The sequence below is a fragment of the Dioscorea cayenensis genome, chromosome 2, assembly GCF_009730915.1.
Source record: "Dioscorea cayenensis subsp. rotundata cultivar TDr96_F1 chromosome 2, TDr96_F1_v2_PseudoChromosome.rev07_lg8_w22 25.fasta, whole genome shotgun sequence".
NCBI lineage: Eukaryota > Viridiplantae > Streptophyta > Magnoliopsida > Dioscoreales > Dioscoreaceae > Dioscorea > Dioscorea cayenensis.
In genome coordinates, this window is record NC_052472.1 from 22,124,678 (window position 1) to 22,139,494 (window position 14,817).

Genomic DNA, 14,817 nt, shown 5'->3' on the forward strand with positions numbered 1-14,817 from the left:
TATAAACAATAATACAAATAAAAATATGATGTACAGTATTTTGATATTAACGATTTAATTATTTTCAGCACAATAACTCAACAAAAAACCCAAACAACACACACAACTCCGGTTCCATCTCTCCCTCTCTCTATCATTGATACTGTACTCAACTGCGAACATTATATATATATATATATATAAATTATATGATATGTATACAACTATGCAAGTTCCATAACAGTTGCAATTATATAATATTTTTAGATAAATAAGAATTTGTAAACAAAAATTTATATTATTCAAAATTACAAAATTACCCTTGAAAAACCCTTATCTTTGCAACTCGCCGCAATTTGCCGCGCTTCTCGTCTTTCGGTTGCCGTGCTTTGTTTTCCTCCCGATCGAGCGAACTCCATTGGAGGGACCTCGAAGAGCAACACCTCCGTGCCATCATCGATGAAAGGCTTCCAGGTCTACAGGAATAGCTCGGTGGAGTGGCGGCCGTCGTCGGTGTTGGCCCTCGCCACCAGCCCCGATGGCTCCCAGGTCGCCGCCGCCCGCGACGATGGCTCCCTCGAGATATGGCTTGTTTCTCCTGGATCTATTGGATGGCATTGTCAGTTGGTCTGGTTCCTTTCTCTCTTGGTTGTTGTTTGTTTTTCTCTGATTTTTGATTGATTTTTTAGTCTATATTTGCAGACGATCCAAGGGGACTCGAGATCGAGAGTGTCGTCGTTGGTGTGGTGCCGATCGAGCGCGCGGAAAGCTCAAGCTGGTCGCTTGCTGTCTTCCAGCATTGATGGGTCGATTTCGGAGTGGGATCTCTTCTCGTTGCAGCAGAAGGTTGGCTATGATTTTGATTTTCGGTGTTTCGTGCTCTCTATATTCATCTAATGTTCAGCTAGCTTGCAAAATTCGAACTTTTTTTTTCATCTTGAGCTTTTAGTAGTTGGGAGGGAATGTAAAGCCTCTTAGATATACAAGGAAAGTTGTAGGAATTGAAGGGTAAACATGCATTTTAGATGATAAAATCTAAAGGACCTAAATATGTGAGTGATACTAGTAGTTGTATCTATTTTGGTAAACCTTGTCTTATTATTGGCGAATTCTTGCAACAAAAAAGCTGGACGAATGGATTTTCATTTTATATGGTGGAAGTTTGATGGTAAAAACGGGACTTGTGTTTTGCTTGCCATAATGTTCTTATTATCAGTAATTTGGTTGTTCTTTGGTCATTGATAACTTCCATTCTCTTGTTGGTTTTATTTATTGTGTATGGAGTCATCTTGAGAGAGTTTCACTCATTATGTTTCTGTTTGACTTAGTTTTTTTATGTTTACGTTGAGGAATGTAGTAGCTGTTCTTCAAGTTTTAAGTTGTGAATGGCTTGAAAATGAACTGGAAATGTGATATATAGCCTTCCATCCATACCACTAGTAAAGTTATGCTATACCTTTTGGACTTCTGAAAAGCCTTTATTTGCACTTATGCCGTTCAAAAGTTGAATAACTTTTTGTACATTAAGAAGGTTGGTAAAAGTTGAACAATGGTTAAGTTAGGAAAGGTGCATTGAAACAATCAAATTACTACCTCAAGGGAATTCCTTCAAATTTTTCAGGTCAGTGAGGCGATATAACCAAGTGAAATATTTTCAAGGGGAAAAATACCCTATGAAAAGTTGATTTTATTTTGATGATGTTCTATGGGCTAACTGCTTTCATTACTTGTCTCTTCCCTATATGCAGCTAGAATGTGTCTTGAGGTGCTTTTTCCCCCTTGGATTTACTTGAAATATTTTTATGTTGAATAGCTTATGAGAATATTTTGAATTTTCTTCTTTCATTTTCAAGTCACCATAGATTCCATCAGTCCATTATATGAGAGGAATGACCTGGTGAGTGGGGACTGAAACTGATGCTCTGATCATTGTTCTCCTTCCTACTTTTGAACTTAAATAAACGGAAACCAATGAGTTTAGATAAAAGAAAAGTGGAACAGAACTTGTTTATAATGCAATGAACGTGATCTATTACCCATCTATAGAAATCAATACTTTCCGAAGCTCATCCCTGTTTTCTGCTAGAAAAAAAATATTGTATGATTTGGTTATTGCTTGTGGCTTCTTTGAGCTTAGTGAGCTACTTGATAATGACAAGAAGTATCTACACTAATGTGGAACTTTTGATGTCTAACATATTTGTTGCTTGCAAAAAGGGTCCAGATAATAGATAGAGTGCTATCCTTTTGCAATGGAGCTGCTACCGGGATTTTGATGCAATACATTAGTTCTTAAGAGTTTGGTACTCCACTTTTTTTGTCTTCCCAGTCAAATACTTTGTAACTTTATCATTTGAAAATGACGTGGTTATACCTCGGGTTTCCAATAATAAGAACACATTTTGCTGCTATTACATTTTCTTTGATATCTGTGTTTGTTTTGCAACTTTACTTTTGTGTATTGATATCTTACACTGATCAAAGGAAAAATCACTCTATCTATCTGATATTTTTACAATTTTTTTCTGTGGATGATGGTGCCTGCAGACTGTAGTGGATTCTGTTGGAGTGTCTATTTGGCAGATGGCATTGGAACCATGCAATGGTCCAGCACAGAAATCTGAAAGTTGGCCTAGATACTGTTGCTGATGGTTTCACTGATGAAGATGCTCACAGTGATCTTGAATGCAGTGAAATTGATTTTGATGACGAATCTGATGTCACTTATGCTGTTGGTGCTGGAAGTGAAAATCAGCGCTTTGGCAGTTGCTTGTGATGATGGATGTATACGTTTATATAATGTTTCTGATACAGATGGTTTAACATATAACAGGGCTTTTCCCAGAGCAAGTGGTTAGATTGATAACCTCTCCTTCATTGCCTTTATAACTGCTTCTCCAAAGTCAAAGTTCTATAATCATGTTCATTTATAGGGCGCATTTTGAGCGTTGCTTGGAGTTCAGATGCAAAGTGTATTTTTTCCGGAACCAGCGATGGGTATACTACTTGTCCTTTACTTGATAAATGATCATATTTATTTTAGCACCACTCTATGATCGAAATTTGGCTTAGTGTGATTAATATATTTTTATTGTGAATGTCATTGTGGATAATTTGCTGCCACTAGGTATTATTCATTATTTATTTGTTTTTGTAAGGTTTGATCATGTTGTTTGATCATGTTGTTTGATCTTGGTTGTGATATGTGAAATGTGCAGATTGATCAGATGTTGGGATACTGCTTCATTTACATGAGAAATATCGCATCACAGTTGGGTTAGGGGGCTTTGGTAGTGGACCAGAGCTTTGTGTGTGGTCATTATTATTTTTACGGTAATCTTTTTGACAGTTAAAATTCAAGAAACTAAGTTATTATGCTTTGTAATTGTCTGTAATTCTTCATTTCTCTTTAGTAATTTTCATTCAAATCCATTATTACAGCTGGGGGACCCTTGTCAGTGGAGACAGCACTGGTAGTGTTCAATTTTGGGACAGTCATCATGGCACCCTTTTGCAGGCTCACACTTACCATACAGGTGATGTCAAGGCTCTAGTGACAATTCCTGGTCAGAGCACTGTGTTTTTCTGCTGGTTCAGATGGTCAGGTACTTCTTCCTCTTGGCATCAACTTCCATAATGCTTTCCTTGTCTTATTTTTTTCCCTCCAAAAAGGCATCTGTGTCATTGGAATGGATTCAAAGCAGTGCGAAGCATGATAATATTTTTTCTCCTCCTGAAAGACATCCCATATACCTTGTGTATCTGCTTAACTCTTTTTTCAACTTTAGTCATTAATGAACCACAAGGAAGTAATCCTTATGTTTTGTTTGGCTAAATAGGCCACATAATTAACAGAAACACACTGAATGTTTCTAAAAATGAGAAGTTAAATATCAAGCCATGATTCAGTTTTGCTAATTTACTTTAATGGAGGGTTACTGTTTTGAGAAGTCGGCATTATTAAATATTTTGGCATTGTTCAATGATATATGCAGTTGTTTGCAAGCTACTTCTTGTTGTAGGTTATTATGTACAAACTCTCTGATGTTGCACACGAATCTGGGAAAAAGGAGTATTCTAAGAAATGGGTGTATGTTGGATATGTAAGAGCTCACACCCACGATGTCCAGGCCTTGACTGTTGCAGTGCCTGTTGTTAGAAAAGGTTTGCAAAGCTATAATTTGGTTCATTCTTGCAGTGGAATAAAATGAAGACTATGCATTGAATCCTTCCTGCACACTAATTCATTTTCAGATTCCCTTCCTAATGAGAAGGTAATTAGGATGCGTCGCCAAGAGAAACCCATCAGTTTCAGCTATCTCAAATGGGCAGGCTTTGAAAGAACCTATGCTCATTTCTGCTGGTGATGATACTCAAACTTTTCGCTTACTCTGCCAGGGAGTTTACTCATTTCTCTCCTCATGATATCTGCCCTGCACCTCAAAGGCCAGTTTATTCAATTGGTACACAACACAGTCACAGATAAGCCCTCAATTATACTTGTGCAATCATATAACTGTTTGGATGTTATGAGTATCAAATTAGGCGGTAATGCCAGTCTGAGTATGCCTGTTGGACAAGGTGCAACAACACAACTTCTTGCTCGAGTTAAAAGCAAAGGATCCCGAAAAATCATTTGCAGCAGCATCTCAGGGACAGGAGCACTATTGGCATATTCTGACTATGTGAAACCCAACATATTTGAACTTAAAAAACTCGGAAAGGGTGGATGGTCTGTCAACAAAATACAATTACCTTGCAGATTGCCATCAGCCCACTGTATGGCATTCAGCATGGATTCCTCATGTTTGATTCTGTCTGGCCAGGATCGAAGAATATATGTAAGATTCTTAATTTTGTTCTATGTTATTATTAAATGTGCGTGCTTGTGAATTTTTGTGTATCTTTTGTTTTGGTTCCTTTGGTGGTTCTTTAGATTCCAAATGTGCTTATAAATTTCCGAGTTGAAGTTTTCTTTTGATAACAGGTTGTAGATGTGAAAAAATCAGAAGTGACGAATACCCTTGTTCCCCAGAGAAAGGAGAATGATTTGAATCTGCCACCGAGTGAACCTCCTATAACAAAGATATTTACTAGTTCTGATGGACGGTGGTTGATTGCTGTCAATTGTTTTGGTGACATATATATATTTGATCTCAAGATTCATAGGTAAAAATTAGTGGGTTCTCTTGTTATATGTTCAGTTAATTGTTTCTTTCTGTTTTGGCCATGCATTATTTTTCCAATTTTTTGGCAACATGTGTTTTAGTCCTGTCTGCAACTGTTATTGATCATATCCTTAGTGTAGCATCATTATTTTCTTTTCTATTTTATCTATATATTGATCAAATTAGCTATACTTAATCTCTTGCCGCATAATCTGCTGAACTTTAGTGCTGCAAATGGAGATGTTTCGCATATATGAACATGCGTATATGTGCATATGCTTGAGTCTGCAGGTTCTTGTATTTTTTACAATATATTAATTGAATTTCCAAGGGGTTTTTTCTCTGCATGGTTGCATGTTTTGGTCCTTAACTCTGATTTTTAGCATCTTTGAAATTTCATACAGGCAGCACTGGTTCATATCCCGATTGAACGGAGCTTCTGTTACTGCTGGTGATTTTCCTCCCGGAAACAGCAATGTTTTTGTGGTTACGACATCCTTAAACCAAATCTATGCCTTTGATATTAATGGAAAACAATTGACTGAGTGGTCAAGACGGCACACTCATCTTTTGCCAAGACGCTTTCAGGAGTTCCCCGGGGAAGTTATTGGGCTCTCCGTCTCACCTTCTTTGTCTTCAACTTCAGTAATCGTCTACAGCACAAGGTACAACTTTCCAGATTAATGTTATGAAATTGCTTCGATTCCTTCTACTTATTTTCACAATGGAGTTAAATTGTCCTTATCGGCTTTTGCTTTTAAAATCCCTTTTTCTTGCTGTGCCAAATCACTAAATCTAAATAATCAGTATAAATTTTTCTAGGTTCTGCGATGGTTTCCTACTCTTTGACATGGTGATCTCTTTGAATGTAAAATTGTGGTTTCACTCTCCAGATTTAACTTGAAGGAACCTCAATAGTTTTTAGACATCGATGAAAAATTTTCTTCTGTTGGGATGAAAACATTCAAATCTTCATCTGATATTTTGTTTTTGATTTATGCAGGGCAATGTGCTTGATTGATCTTGGGATGCCCATTGATCAAGACAAGGACTTACCAAAGAGCTCTGGTCTACCAATTGACAAATACGAAACAATCAAACATGTGAAAGCGAATCGAAAGCGGAAAAATCGAAATGAAGAAATCAAGTCACTTAATAGAAGTTCAGATTTCTGTGCTTTCATAGATCCAGTTCTATTTGTCAATCACATATCTGATAATTCATTGTTGATCATAGAGAAGCAATGGATGGACATTGTTCAGAGGTTTGATGCCCCAGTTCATAGACATGTTTACGGTACTTAGAGCTCGTCTTTGTCGTTGTTGTTGTCATGGTCGTTGTCTCTTGTAGTACCTGTAAAATATCGGCAACAGTTTTGCGAAGATTATTGTTTTTTGGAAGAGGAAGTTCTTGTATGTTTTTTTTTTCGATCTTTATTCTCATCTATCATCAAATAATGAAATCCATTTTTTTTAATCAGTGTTTATATCATTAAAAGGTTCTATGGGTATTCAAAGCAACTGCAATTGAACTTTTAAGGAAAATTTGGATCTTTACTATTCCAAAGATAAATTCATCAATTTCATAAAGTACTAAAAATCATATTTAATTATAATTTATCAATTTTGACAACAAATCTAACACAACCTCAAAATTAAAAGAATTAAACAAATACCAGTGTCAACAAATTTTCTTCAGAAAGAAGGATGTAATACAATTCCTAGAAACAATGTCACACTGTGTTTTGTATAATACTAATACTAATACTCTTCTCATTCTTTTAATTAACTCAATCCCAAGTGTATAAAAACATAAATAGTATTAATAATAATGATAATAATAAGTTAATTTAAAGCTCATCATCATCATCATCATCATCATCATCATCATTATCATTGGCTTGAGCAGCAGTTGCACCACCAGACCTCTGATAAACAGCAGCAATAATTGGATTACAAACATCCTCAACTTCCTTAAATTTCTCATCATAATCCTCCTTCTCACCATTCAAGTTCTCATCCATCCATTCAAGACCTTCCTTAATAACTTCCTCAATCTTTTCTTTCTCATCACTCTCAAGCTTTTTCCCGAGCTTTTCGCCGTCATTGATACTGTTTTTCATGTTATATAAATAAGTTTCCAATTGGTTTCTCGCGTCAGATCTTCTCCTTCATCTTCTTGTCTTCCTCGGCAAACTCTTCTGCCTCTCGAACCATCTTTTCGATCTCTTCTTCACTCAAACGACCCTTATCATTAGTGATGGTCACCATTGATGATTTTTCCACTACCTTTGTCTTCTGCCTTCACATTCAGTATTCCATTGGCATCAACTTCAAATGTTACTTCAATCTGAGGTGTCCCTCTGTCTCATTTTAATTTTAACACAATATATCAGTACCATAACATATATAGGCAAAACATCCTCTATAGACGTTCATAGATAAGAAATCTATGGACGTCCAATTATCAGTCGTTGGATCACTATCCAGCGACCTACTACATTGATGAATAGTAATACTGTATGATGCACTGTATTAACTATTGTTCATCAATGTTGATCATTGGATCAACATCCTATGACTGATAATAGACATTTATAGATTTCTTATCTATGGACAACTATAAATGATATATATATATATATATATATGCATATGAATATTTTTTGGGAAAGAGGAGCGGGGCGAACCCACTAGAGACCCAGGGATGTGCACAAACCTCGGTGGAACAAGTGGGGACGGATAGTTGTATGATGCACTGGACAACTATGCATATGAACATTGATCTAACACAAACCTAGGTGCAGGAGCAATGCCGGTAAGATCGAATGTTCCGAGTAATCTACAGTCCTTTGTAAGACTTCTTTCTCCTTCAAAAACCTTAAAAAGACAATGACATACATATCAGAGTGTATATATATCTATATATATTGGAAAAAAAAAAGTGAAAAAAATAAAAATAAAAATCTATATGAGTGTTTAAGCAATTTATAACCTTGATGGTAACTGTTGTTTGGTGGTCAAAGTTAGTAGTAAATATCTGAGACTTCTTGATAGGAATCACAGAGTTTCTTGGAATCAACAGTTTCAATCCCCAATGTAAGTGGTGCAACATCCAAAAGAAGTATATCTGCATTCAAATATACATAAACATACACATATTATTAAATTTAGAATAAAAAAAAAGAAGTTCAATTTAATCTAAATACCTTTAGTTTCTTCTCCACCATCTCCACTAAGAATGCTTGCTTGAACTGCAGCACCAAATGCAACAGCTTCATCAGGGTTAACTCCTTTGTTAGGTTCTTTACCATCAAAGTAATCCTTCAAAAGTTGTTGAATTTTGGGAATTCTTGTACTCCCACCAACAAGAACAATCTCATCAATTTGGTGCTTCTCAAGTCCTGCATCTTTCATTGCCTTCTTAACAGGCACCATTGTCTTCTTGAAAAGATCACTATTCAATTCCTCGAACCGGGCTCGAGTAAGTGTCTCCGAAACATCCAAACCTTCGAAGATCGATTCGATCTCCACTCGAACTTGGTGTTGGCTGCTCAAAGCTCTTTTCGCTCTCTCGCACTCCTTTCTTAATTTCCCGAGTGCTCTTTTGTCGATACTAATATCCTTTCCATGCTTTTTCTTGATTAACTTTATGAAATACTCCATCACTCTCTGATCAAAATCTTCACCTACACCATTAAAATCATATGAAAACCTAGGGATGTCCATAGTAGCCATCAGATGAAAATCTGACGGCTCTTATCATTATGAACAGTAGAAACTGTGTTCTACAGTGTTGTACAACGATCATGAACAGTAAAAAGGTGTACAATGTTTATATAATTAATCAACCATCGAATGATAATCCAACGGCTTAGATTTAAAAACATCCCTAGATTTGAAATCTAAGGACGTCCCTAGATGATGTTTTCCAATATATATATATTTATATGAATTATAGTACCTCCAAGATGAGTGTCACCATTAGTTGCAAGAACTTCAAAGATTCCATCTTCAATAGAGAGGATACTAACATCAAAGGTACCACCACCAAGATCAAAGACAAGAATATTCTTCTCACCCTTCTTATCCAAACCATAAGCAATTGCAGCAGCAGTAGGTTCATTTATGATTCTCACTACATTCAAACCAGCAATTGTCCCTGCATCCTTTGTTGCTTGTCTCTGAGCATCATTGAAATAAGCTACAAAATTTTTTCCATTAAAATCAATGTTAGAATTTCAACTTATAATTGTAATTATTATTACAATTAATTAATTCTGACCAGGAACAGTGATAACTGCATCCTTAATCTTCTTTCCAAGGAATGTTTCAGCAGTCTCTTTCATTTTAGTAAGAACCATAGCACTAATTTCTTCAGGACTGAAAGCCTTCATCTCTTCATCCTTAACCTTCACTTGTACATATGGTTTACCATCCTTATTCACAACCTCAAATGGAAAAAGCTTCATGTCTTGTTGTACTTCTTTGTCATTAAACCTTATAATAAAAGATCAACAATAATTGTAACAAAATTAATCTAATTAATGCATATATATATATAATTAAGAACACTGTTATAAAAATAATGAAGGACTTACATCTTTCCCATTAGCCTTTTAACATCGAAGATTGTTCGATCTGGATTAGAGGCTGCTTGGTTCTTGGCAGCTTCACCGATTAGTCTTTCGTCGTCGGTGAAGGACACCCAAGATGGAGTGATTCTGTTTCCTTGTTCATTAGCTATGATTTCCACATGTCCATTCTTATAAACACCAACACATGAGTATGTAGTTCCAAGGTCTATTCCAATCACTGTCCCTGTTTTCGGCTTTTTGTTTTCTTTAGAATTTGATAGTGTAAAAAGAGTTGCTGAAAAATCATCAATCAAAAGTTTTATAATATCATGATAAATTCATATTGATTAAATCTATATATATATATATATATAAAAATCATGCAGTTAATTGATAGTATAATGAAGTTGGAAAATTCAGTCAACATTGAGCATTACCTGAAAGCAATAAGACTAGAAAGATTAAGAAAGCATTGTAGGCTTTGGAGGTGGCCATGTTTGTTGTGTTTTGTTTTGATCTCTTGTTTGTAAGATGAGAAAAGTTGTGGATTTTAGGGTTTGATATTTATAGAGGGAGTGAGTTTTATGATAAGCTTCATGGCAGTGTTTATTTTAGAGGAGTTTGCATCACTTTGAGTGTTGTGGACCAATTAGATTTTGTTTGACACTTGTTAGGAAACTATTGGATATGTTTTGCTGTTGGGTTGATCTGAGCCGTTTGTTTTTAGGATCGGACGGCTAGTGATGTTCTAAACAAGATTGGTTTTTTGAAAGTACTGGGTTTAATTTTTAAAATATACGAGCCTTGTTTGGATTGGATGCAACCGGAATTATCAGCTAAGTTTAAAAAAAAAAAAAATCAAAATTTGTTCTAGAAATTATTATCAATAAAATCAATAATATAATAATATTAATAATGAACGGGTGGCCAGAACTTTTTTATAATTTTTCGAAAATATTTTTTGATTTTATGTTCTGATTTCTAAGATAGTTTTTGGATGGAGGGAAAAAAATCATCAATTATATTTAATATGTATTTTATTTTATAAAAATTATTTTATAAATAATATATAACTGAAAAAACCTTACAAAATCTAAATTGCTGTAAAAAAATCAACAATTATTTAATCTATTAATATCATATCATCTCATAAAGTGTTCGTCCTATACAAATACTATAAAGCTTAATTTTTTATGTATGATTTTTTTTTCACACATCTTGATCTATCTAGAAATCAAATGTGCCACTACAACAATCAAGTACCAAAACAAAAAAACAAAAACAAAATATAAAACCATTTAATTTAATTTTTTCTCATCTTTTAATATAAAATCTAGAGTCACCATTCTCAATATTTTACAACATTTTTCAAATTAATTATCTCCCAAATAAAACTCTAATAATTAATTTGTCCCCTTCCAATTTATTAAATCCAAAAATATCCCAACTCTAATGCGGAGCAGCAATAAAACTAGTCCTCTTATAATGACAATCACAGGACACAAGCTCTTCTCTCCCACTACTCCTTCCAAAAGCCTTTTTAAGATCATAAAATCTCTGAGCATCAAAACCACCATCAAGCATAAGACGTCTCTGTTTAGCCACAAACCTACTCTCAAAGAACCCTTCAAAAGAAGGGTCTTTAGAAGTCCGGAGAAAAAAGGCATAACCGGCCATGAAATAGATTGAAGTGACAAAGAAACAAATGGGTTCCATAACGTCCCATGAGAGTTCCCAGAATGTTAACCTCATGAACCCACCGGTTTGGAGAATTAGCAAGCCAAGACCAAACCATAGTTCTCTTTTCACTTGTGTTTCTGCTTTGTTATCTATCTCTGTCTTCTTCTTTTCTAGCTCTTCCAGTTCTTTTTTTCTTGGATCATTTTTTTGTGTCTTGGGATTTGGATTTGGTGTTACTACGCTTTCTATTGCTCTCACAACCTGCGTCCAAATTCACATGAATTTATTAGATTCAATCTCAACCACAAAATATTTATTTGCTGAATGTGTTCGAGTCACATGTCGAAAATAGAAACACACAAAAAACTGAACTCTATAGTATTTATTTTTTTTTATCTGAATAAAACATATGAAAAACTGAACTCTATAATATTTGTACTCTAATCAATTAAATATTAAAAGATCTATTATTAAAATATATTATAATATTATAAATAAAAAAAATTATTTTGAGATTTTATAGGAAAATAATGAGGTTTATGATGATATCTAGTTAATTTTAAAACTTTAAATTAATATATTGAGATATATTCACTAGCTAGCCAACAATAATTTATAATATATATGTATATCATTTTGATTATGTGGGGAGGGTGGAATCATTTATTAACTAGTGTTAGATTGAACGGCAGGACAGCTAGAAGCGTCTTTCAAGACAAACACGTGTTGCCGCGTCACCCATTAATCTTTCGTTTCATTATTTTTCTTTTCTAACCTTTTACGTGATTGTCTCGTATTCTTATTTGACTTTTAAAAAGACGCCACAAAATATTTAAATATAAATATATATATATATATATATTACCATTCTGTTTTTAAAGTTATTATTCTCTATCTCAATAATTCTATTTTTATTTAATTCCTAATTAAATACTACCTTCATGTTTCATTTTGACTTTATAAGTGTACCATCTTCTTTTAACCTATTCTTATAACAATTCTAACAATTTTTTTTTCTAATTTGAAAGAATTGTCAAACACGACAACAATAATTTCAGAGATTTTTATAAATTTTTTTTAAAAAAATCATCTCCCTATAACCTAAAAAAGTGAAATGTACAATACTCAAATATATAATGTACTACTGAAGAAATATTTGAATTTTTATCTTTTCTTTATACCATTGTGCTATCTAATAGTTAACAGAAATTTAATTTTTATTTTAAATCCCTAATTAAATAATTCTAATTCAAATTTCAAAGAAAAAATTATGATTATTAAAATAAAAAAAATAGAATAATCTCCTATTTGGGTTATCTCCGGGATTTCGAACTCCAAGTACTACACCAATCGATAATTTCCTGTATATAAAATAAATAAGAAAAAGAAAGAAAGGGAGGAAAACGCCATCAGATCGCCGCATTGAACTTTCCTAATTATTAAATAATTAAAAAAATGCAAAAATAAATAAATTAATAAATAAAAAAAAGGGCAGAAAAACAGAGAAAAAAAAAATGGAAACGAAATCGAAGATCAATCAAAGCCAAGAAGACGAAGACGAAGAAGAAGAAGAAGAGTACCTGATCGGGACGAAGGAAAACCACGTTTCCGAGAACGATCACAGCTCCAGATTCATCGAGAGCCCTAGCAATCCCCATTCCATGTTGAGATCCCGATTCCTTGCAGCAAATCTCAACAAACTCCGAATACGCGATGCTGCTCCTCGGGATCTCCCTCAGCCTCGCCCGCACTGTCTCCATTTGCGAAGCTCTGAGCACCTTCTTCACCTCCTCCATCGATACTCTCCCTCTCACCTCCTCCTCCTCCTCCTTTTCCTCCGGCGGAGGAACCAAGCAATCGAGCCGGATTCGATCCCGATTCAACCCCCGGATCCGCTCAATGAGCCGATCCCCAGTGGGGATCCACCGATCAGGCGGCACCGCCGCCTGAAAGATCGGCCGTCGCTGGAGCATCCGGCGAAGCAACCCTTCTTCCACGCCGGATTCCGACACCATCCGCCGCCGTAGTGCATCGGAGCTCGTCGTTGCCGCCATTGGTGCTCGGATCTGGGAGTAGATCTTAGCTAGGGTTTTCCGGAACGCCATTTCCTTGGAGCTCTGTTTGGGTTCTCGAGTTGCGAGGGAGATGGAGATGAAGAGCTATTGCTTTTATAGCCGACATTTGACTTGGTGAAACGTTCTTTAGTCTCACCGGTCGTGCGCGTATCGCGTTACCGCTGTATTTTTTTCGTCTTAATCTAACCGTCCGATCAGAATCGAAGGGCCAGGAACAGTTCCTCCGCAGTATATTCTCTTAAAGCATCATAGGGATGTGGTATATTATTATTAGGTCCCTAATTATACCAAATGTTTATTTTGATCCATTTAAATAAATAAAAAATAAAAATAATATCAATGTAGTCAGTAGTCCTGAACTATAGGACACGGTTGAATTATTTGAAACGTGAACCACATAAATATATTTATTTTTATTTTTTATGATTTATAAATAATATTTTTATTTAATAAATAAAATGACCATTTTAATATAATTTGAAATTAATTAAAAATTAATAATTTATTTATTAAATAAATAAAAATAATATCAATTTAGTCCTGAACCACATGACACAGTTGAATTATTTGAAACTTATATATATATATATATTTATTATGATTTATAAATAATATTTATTTAATAAATAAAATGAACACTTCAATATAGTTTAACATTAATTAGGTACTTTCACATTTTATTTTGGATTTTTAATTTATATTTTTTTAAAAAAATAATTTTAATTTATGGTAGTCCTTTTTAGAATTAAATATAAAATTAACAAAATAATTATGTACTATTAACTATTAAGAAATAATTTTATGGGTTTTGAAAAGGTATATATCATTTGAGGTACACAAACAAATAAAAACCTTTTTTAAGGAATACGTGTTGAAGTGTTGAAGGGCCGCATTAGGGATCCTTATAGAAGATAGTGCTACTTTTAAATAGTAAAAATCAGCCGTATGATGGAGATCGGACGGTGGACAACGGATAAAAGGGAACGGTTTTTATCATGAAGTATAATAATAATAATAATAATAATAATAATAAAAATGGAACACGTTGTGATGCATGTAACCGCCACCGGTATGGCCCTCCCCCTTTAGGGCCTATTAAACGATAACCAGTTCAATTCACGTCTTTTTGTTTCAAAATTACATATATACCCTCGAGTATATATTAAAAGAAATTTTGCATATATATATATATATATAGGGGCATTTCACTCCGGGTCATAAATATTTATATTTTATAATACTATAGTCACAAAAAAAAATTTCGTAATATAAAACTACTTGATTTTTCTCCGATTGCACTTGATCTGTTTTAAGACTGTTTTCGGTGAGTGTGCTGATG

General features: G+C 34.3%; 1 protein-coding gene and 2 pseudogenes across 1 annotated transcript; 1 reads left to right on the top strand and 2 right to left on the bottom strand.

The window, feature by feature from the left end:
- Positions 1–358: 358 nt before the first annotated feature.
- LOC120280387 lies at positions 359–6,606 on the top strand (annotated as a pseudogene).
- Positions 6,607–6,996: 390 nt separating this feature from the next.
- LOC120280403 lies at positions 6,997–9,966 on the bottom strand (annotated as a pseudogene).
- A 1,054-nt stretch (positions 9,967–11,020) lies between these two features.
- Positions 11,021–13,536, bottom strand: LOC120280413 (calcium uniporter protein 2, mitochondrial-like). The gene is made up of 2 exons (XM_039287263.1): positions 12,984–13,536; positions 11,021–11,664 (listed from the first exon to the last, which is right to left on the bottom strand). The coding sequence occupies exons 1-2, from the start codon at positions 13,506–13,508 to the stop codon at positions 11,173–11,175; spliced, it is 1,017 nt and encodes a 338-aa protein (XP_039143197.1). The 5' UTR covers positions 13,509–13,536; the 3' UTR covers positions 11,021–11,172.
- Positions 13,537–14,817: the final 1,281 nt, after the last annotated feature.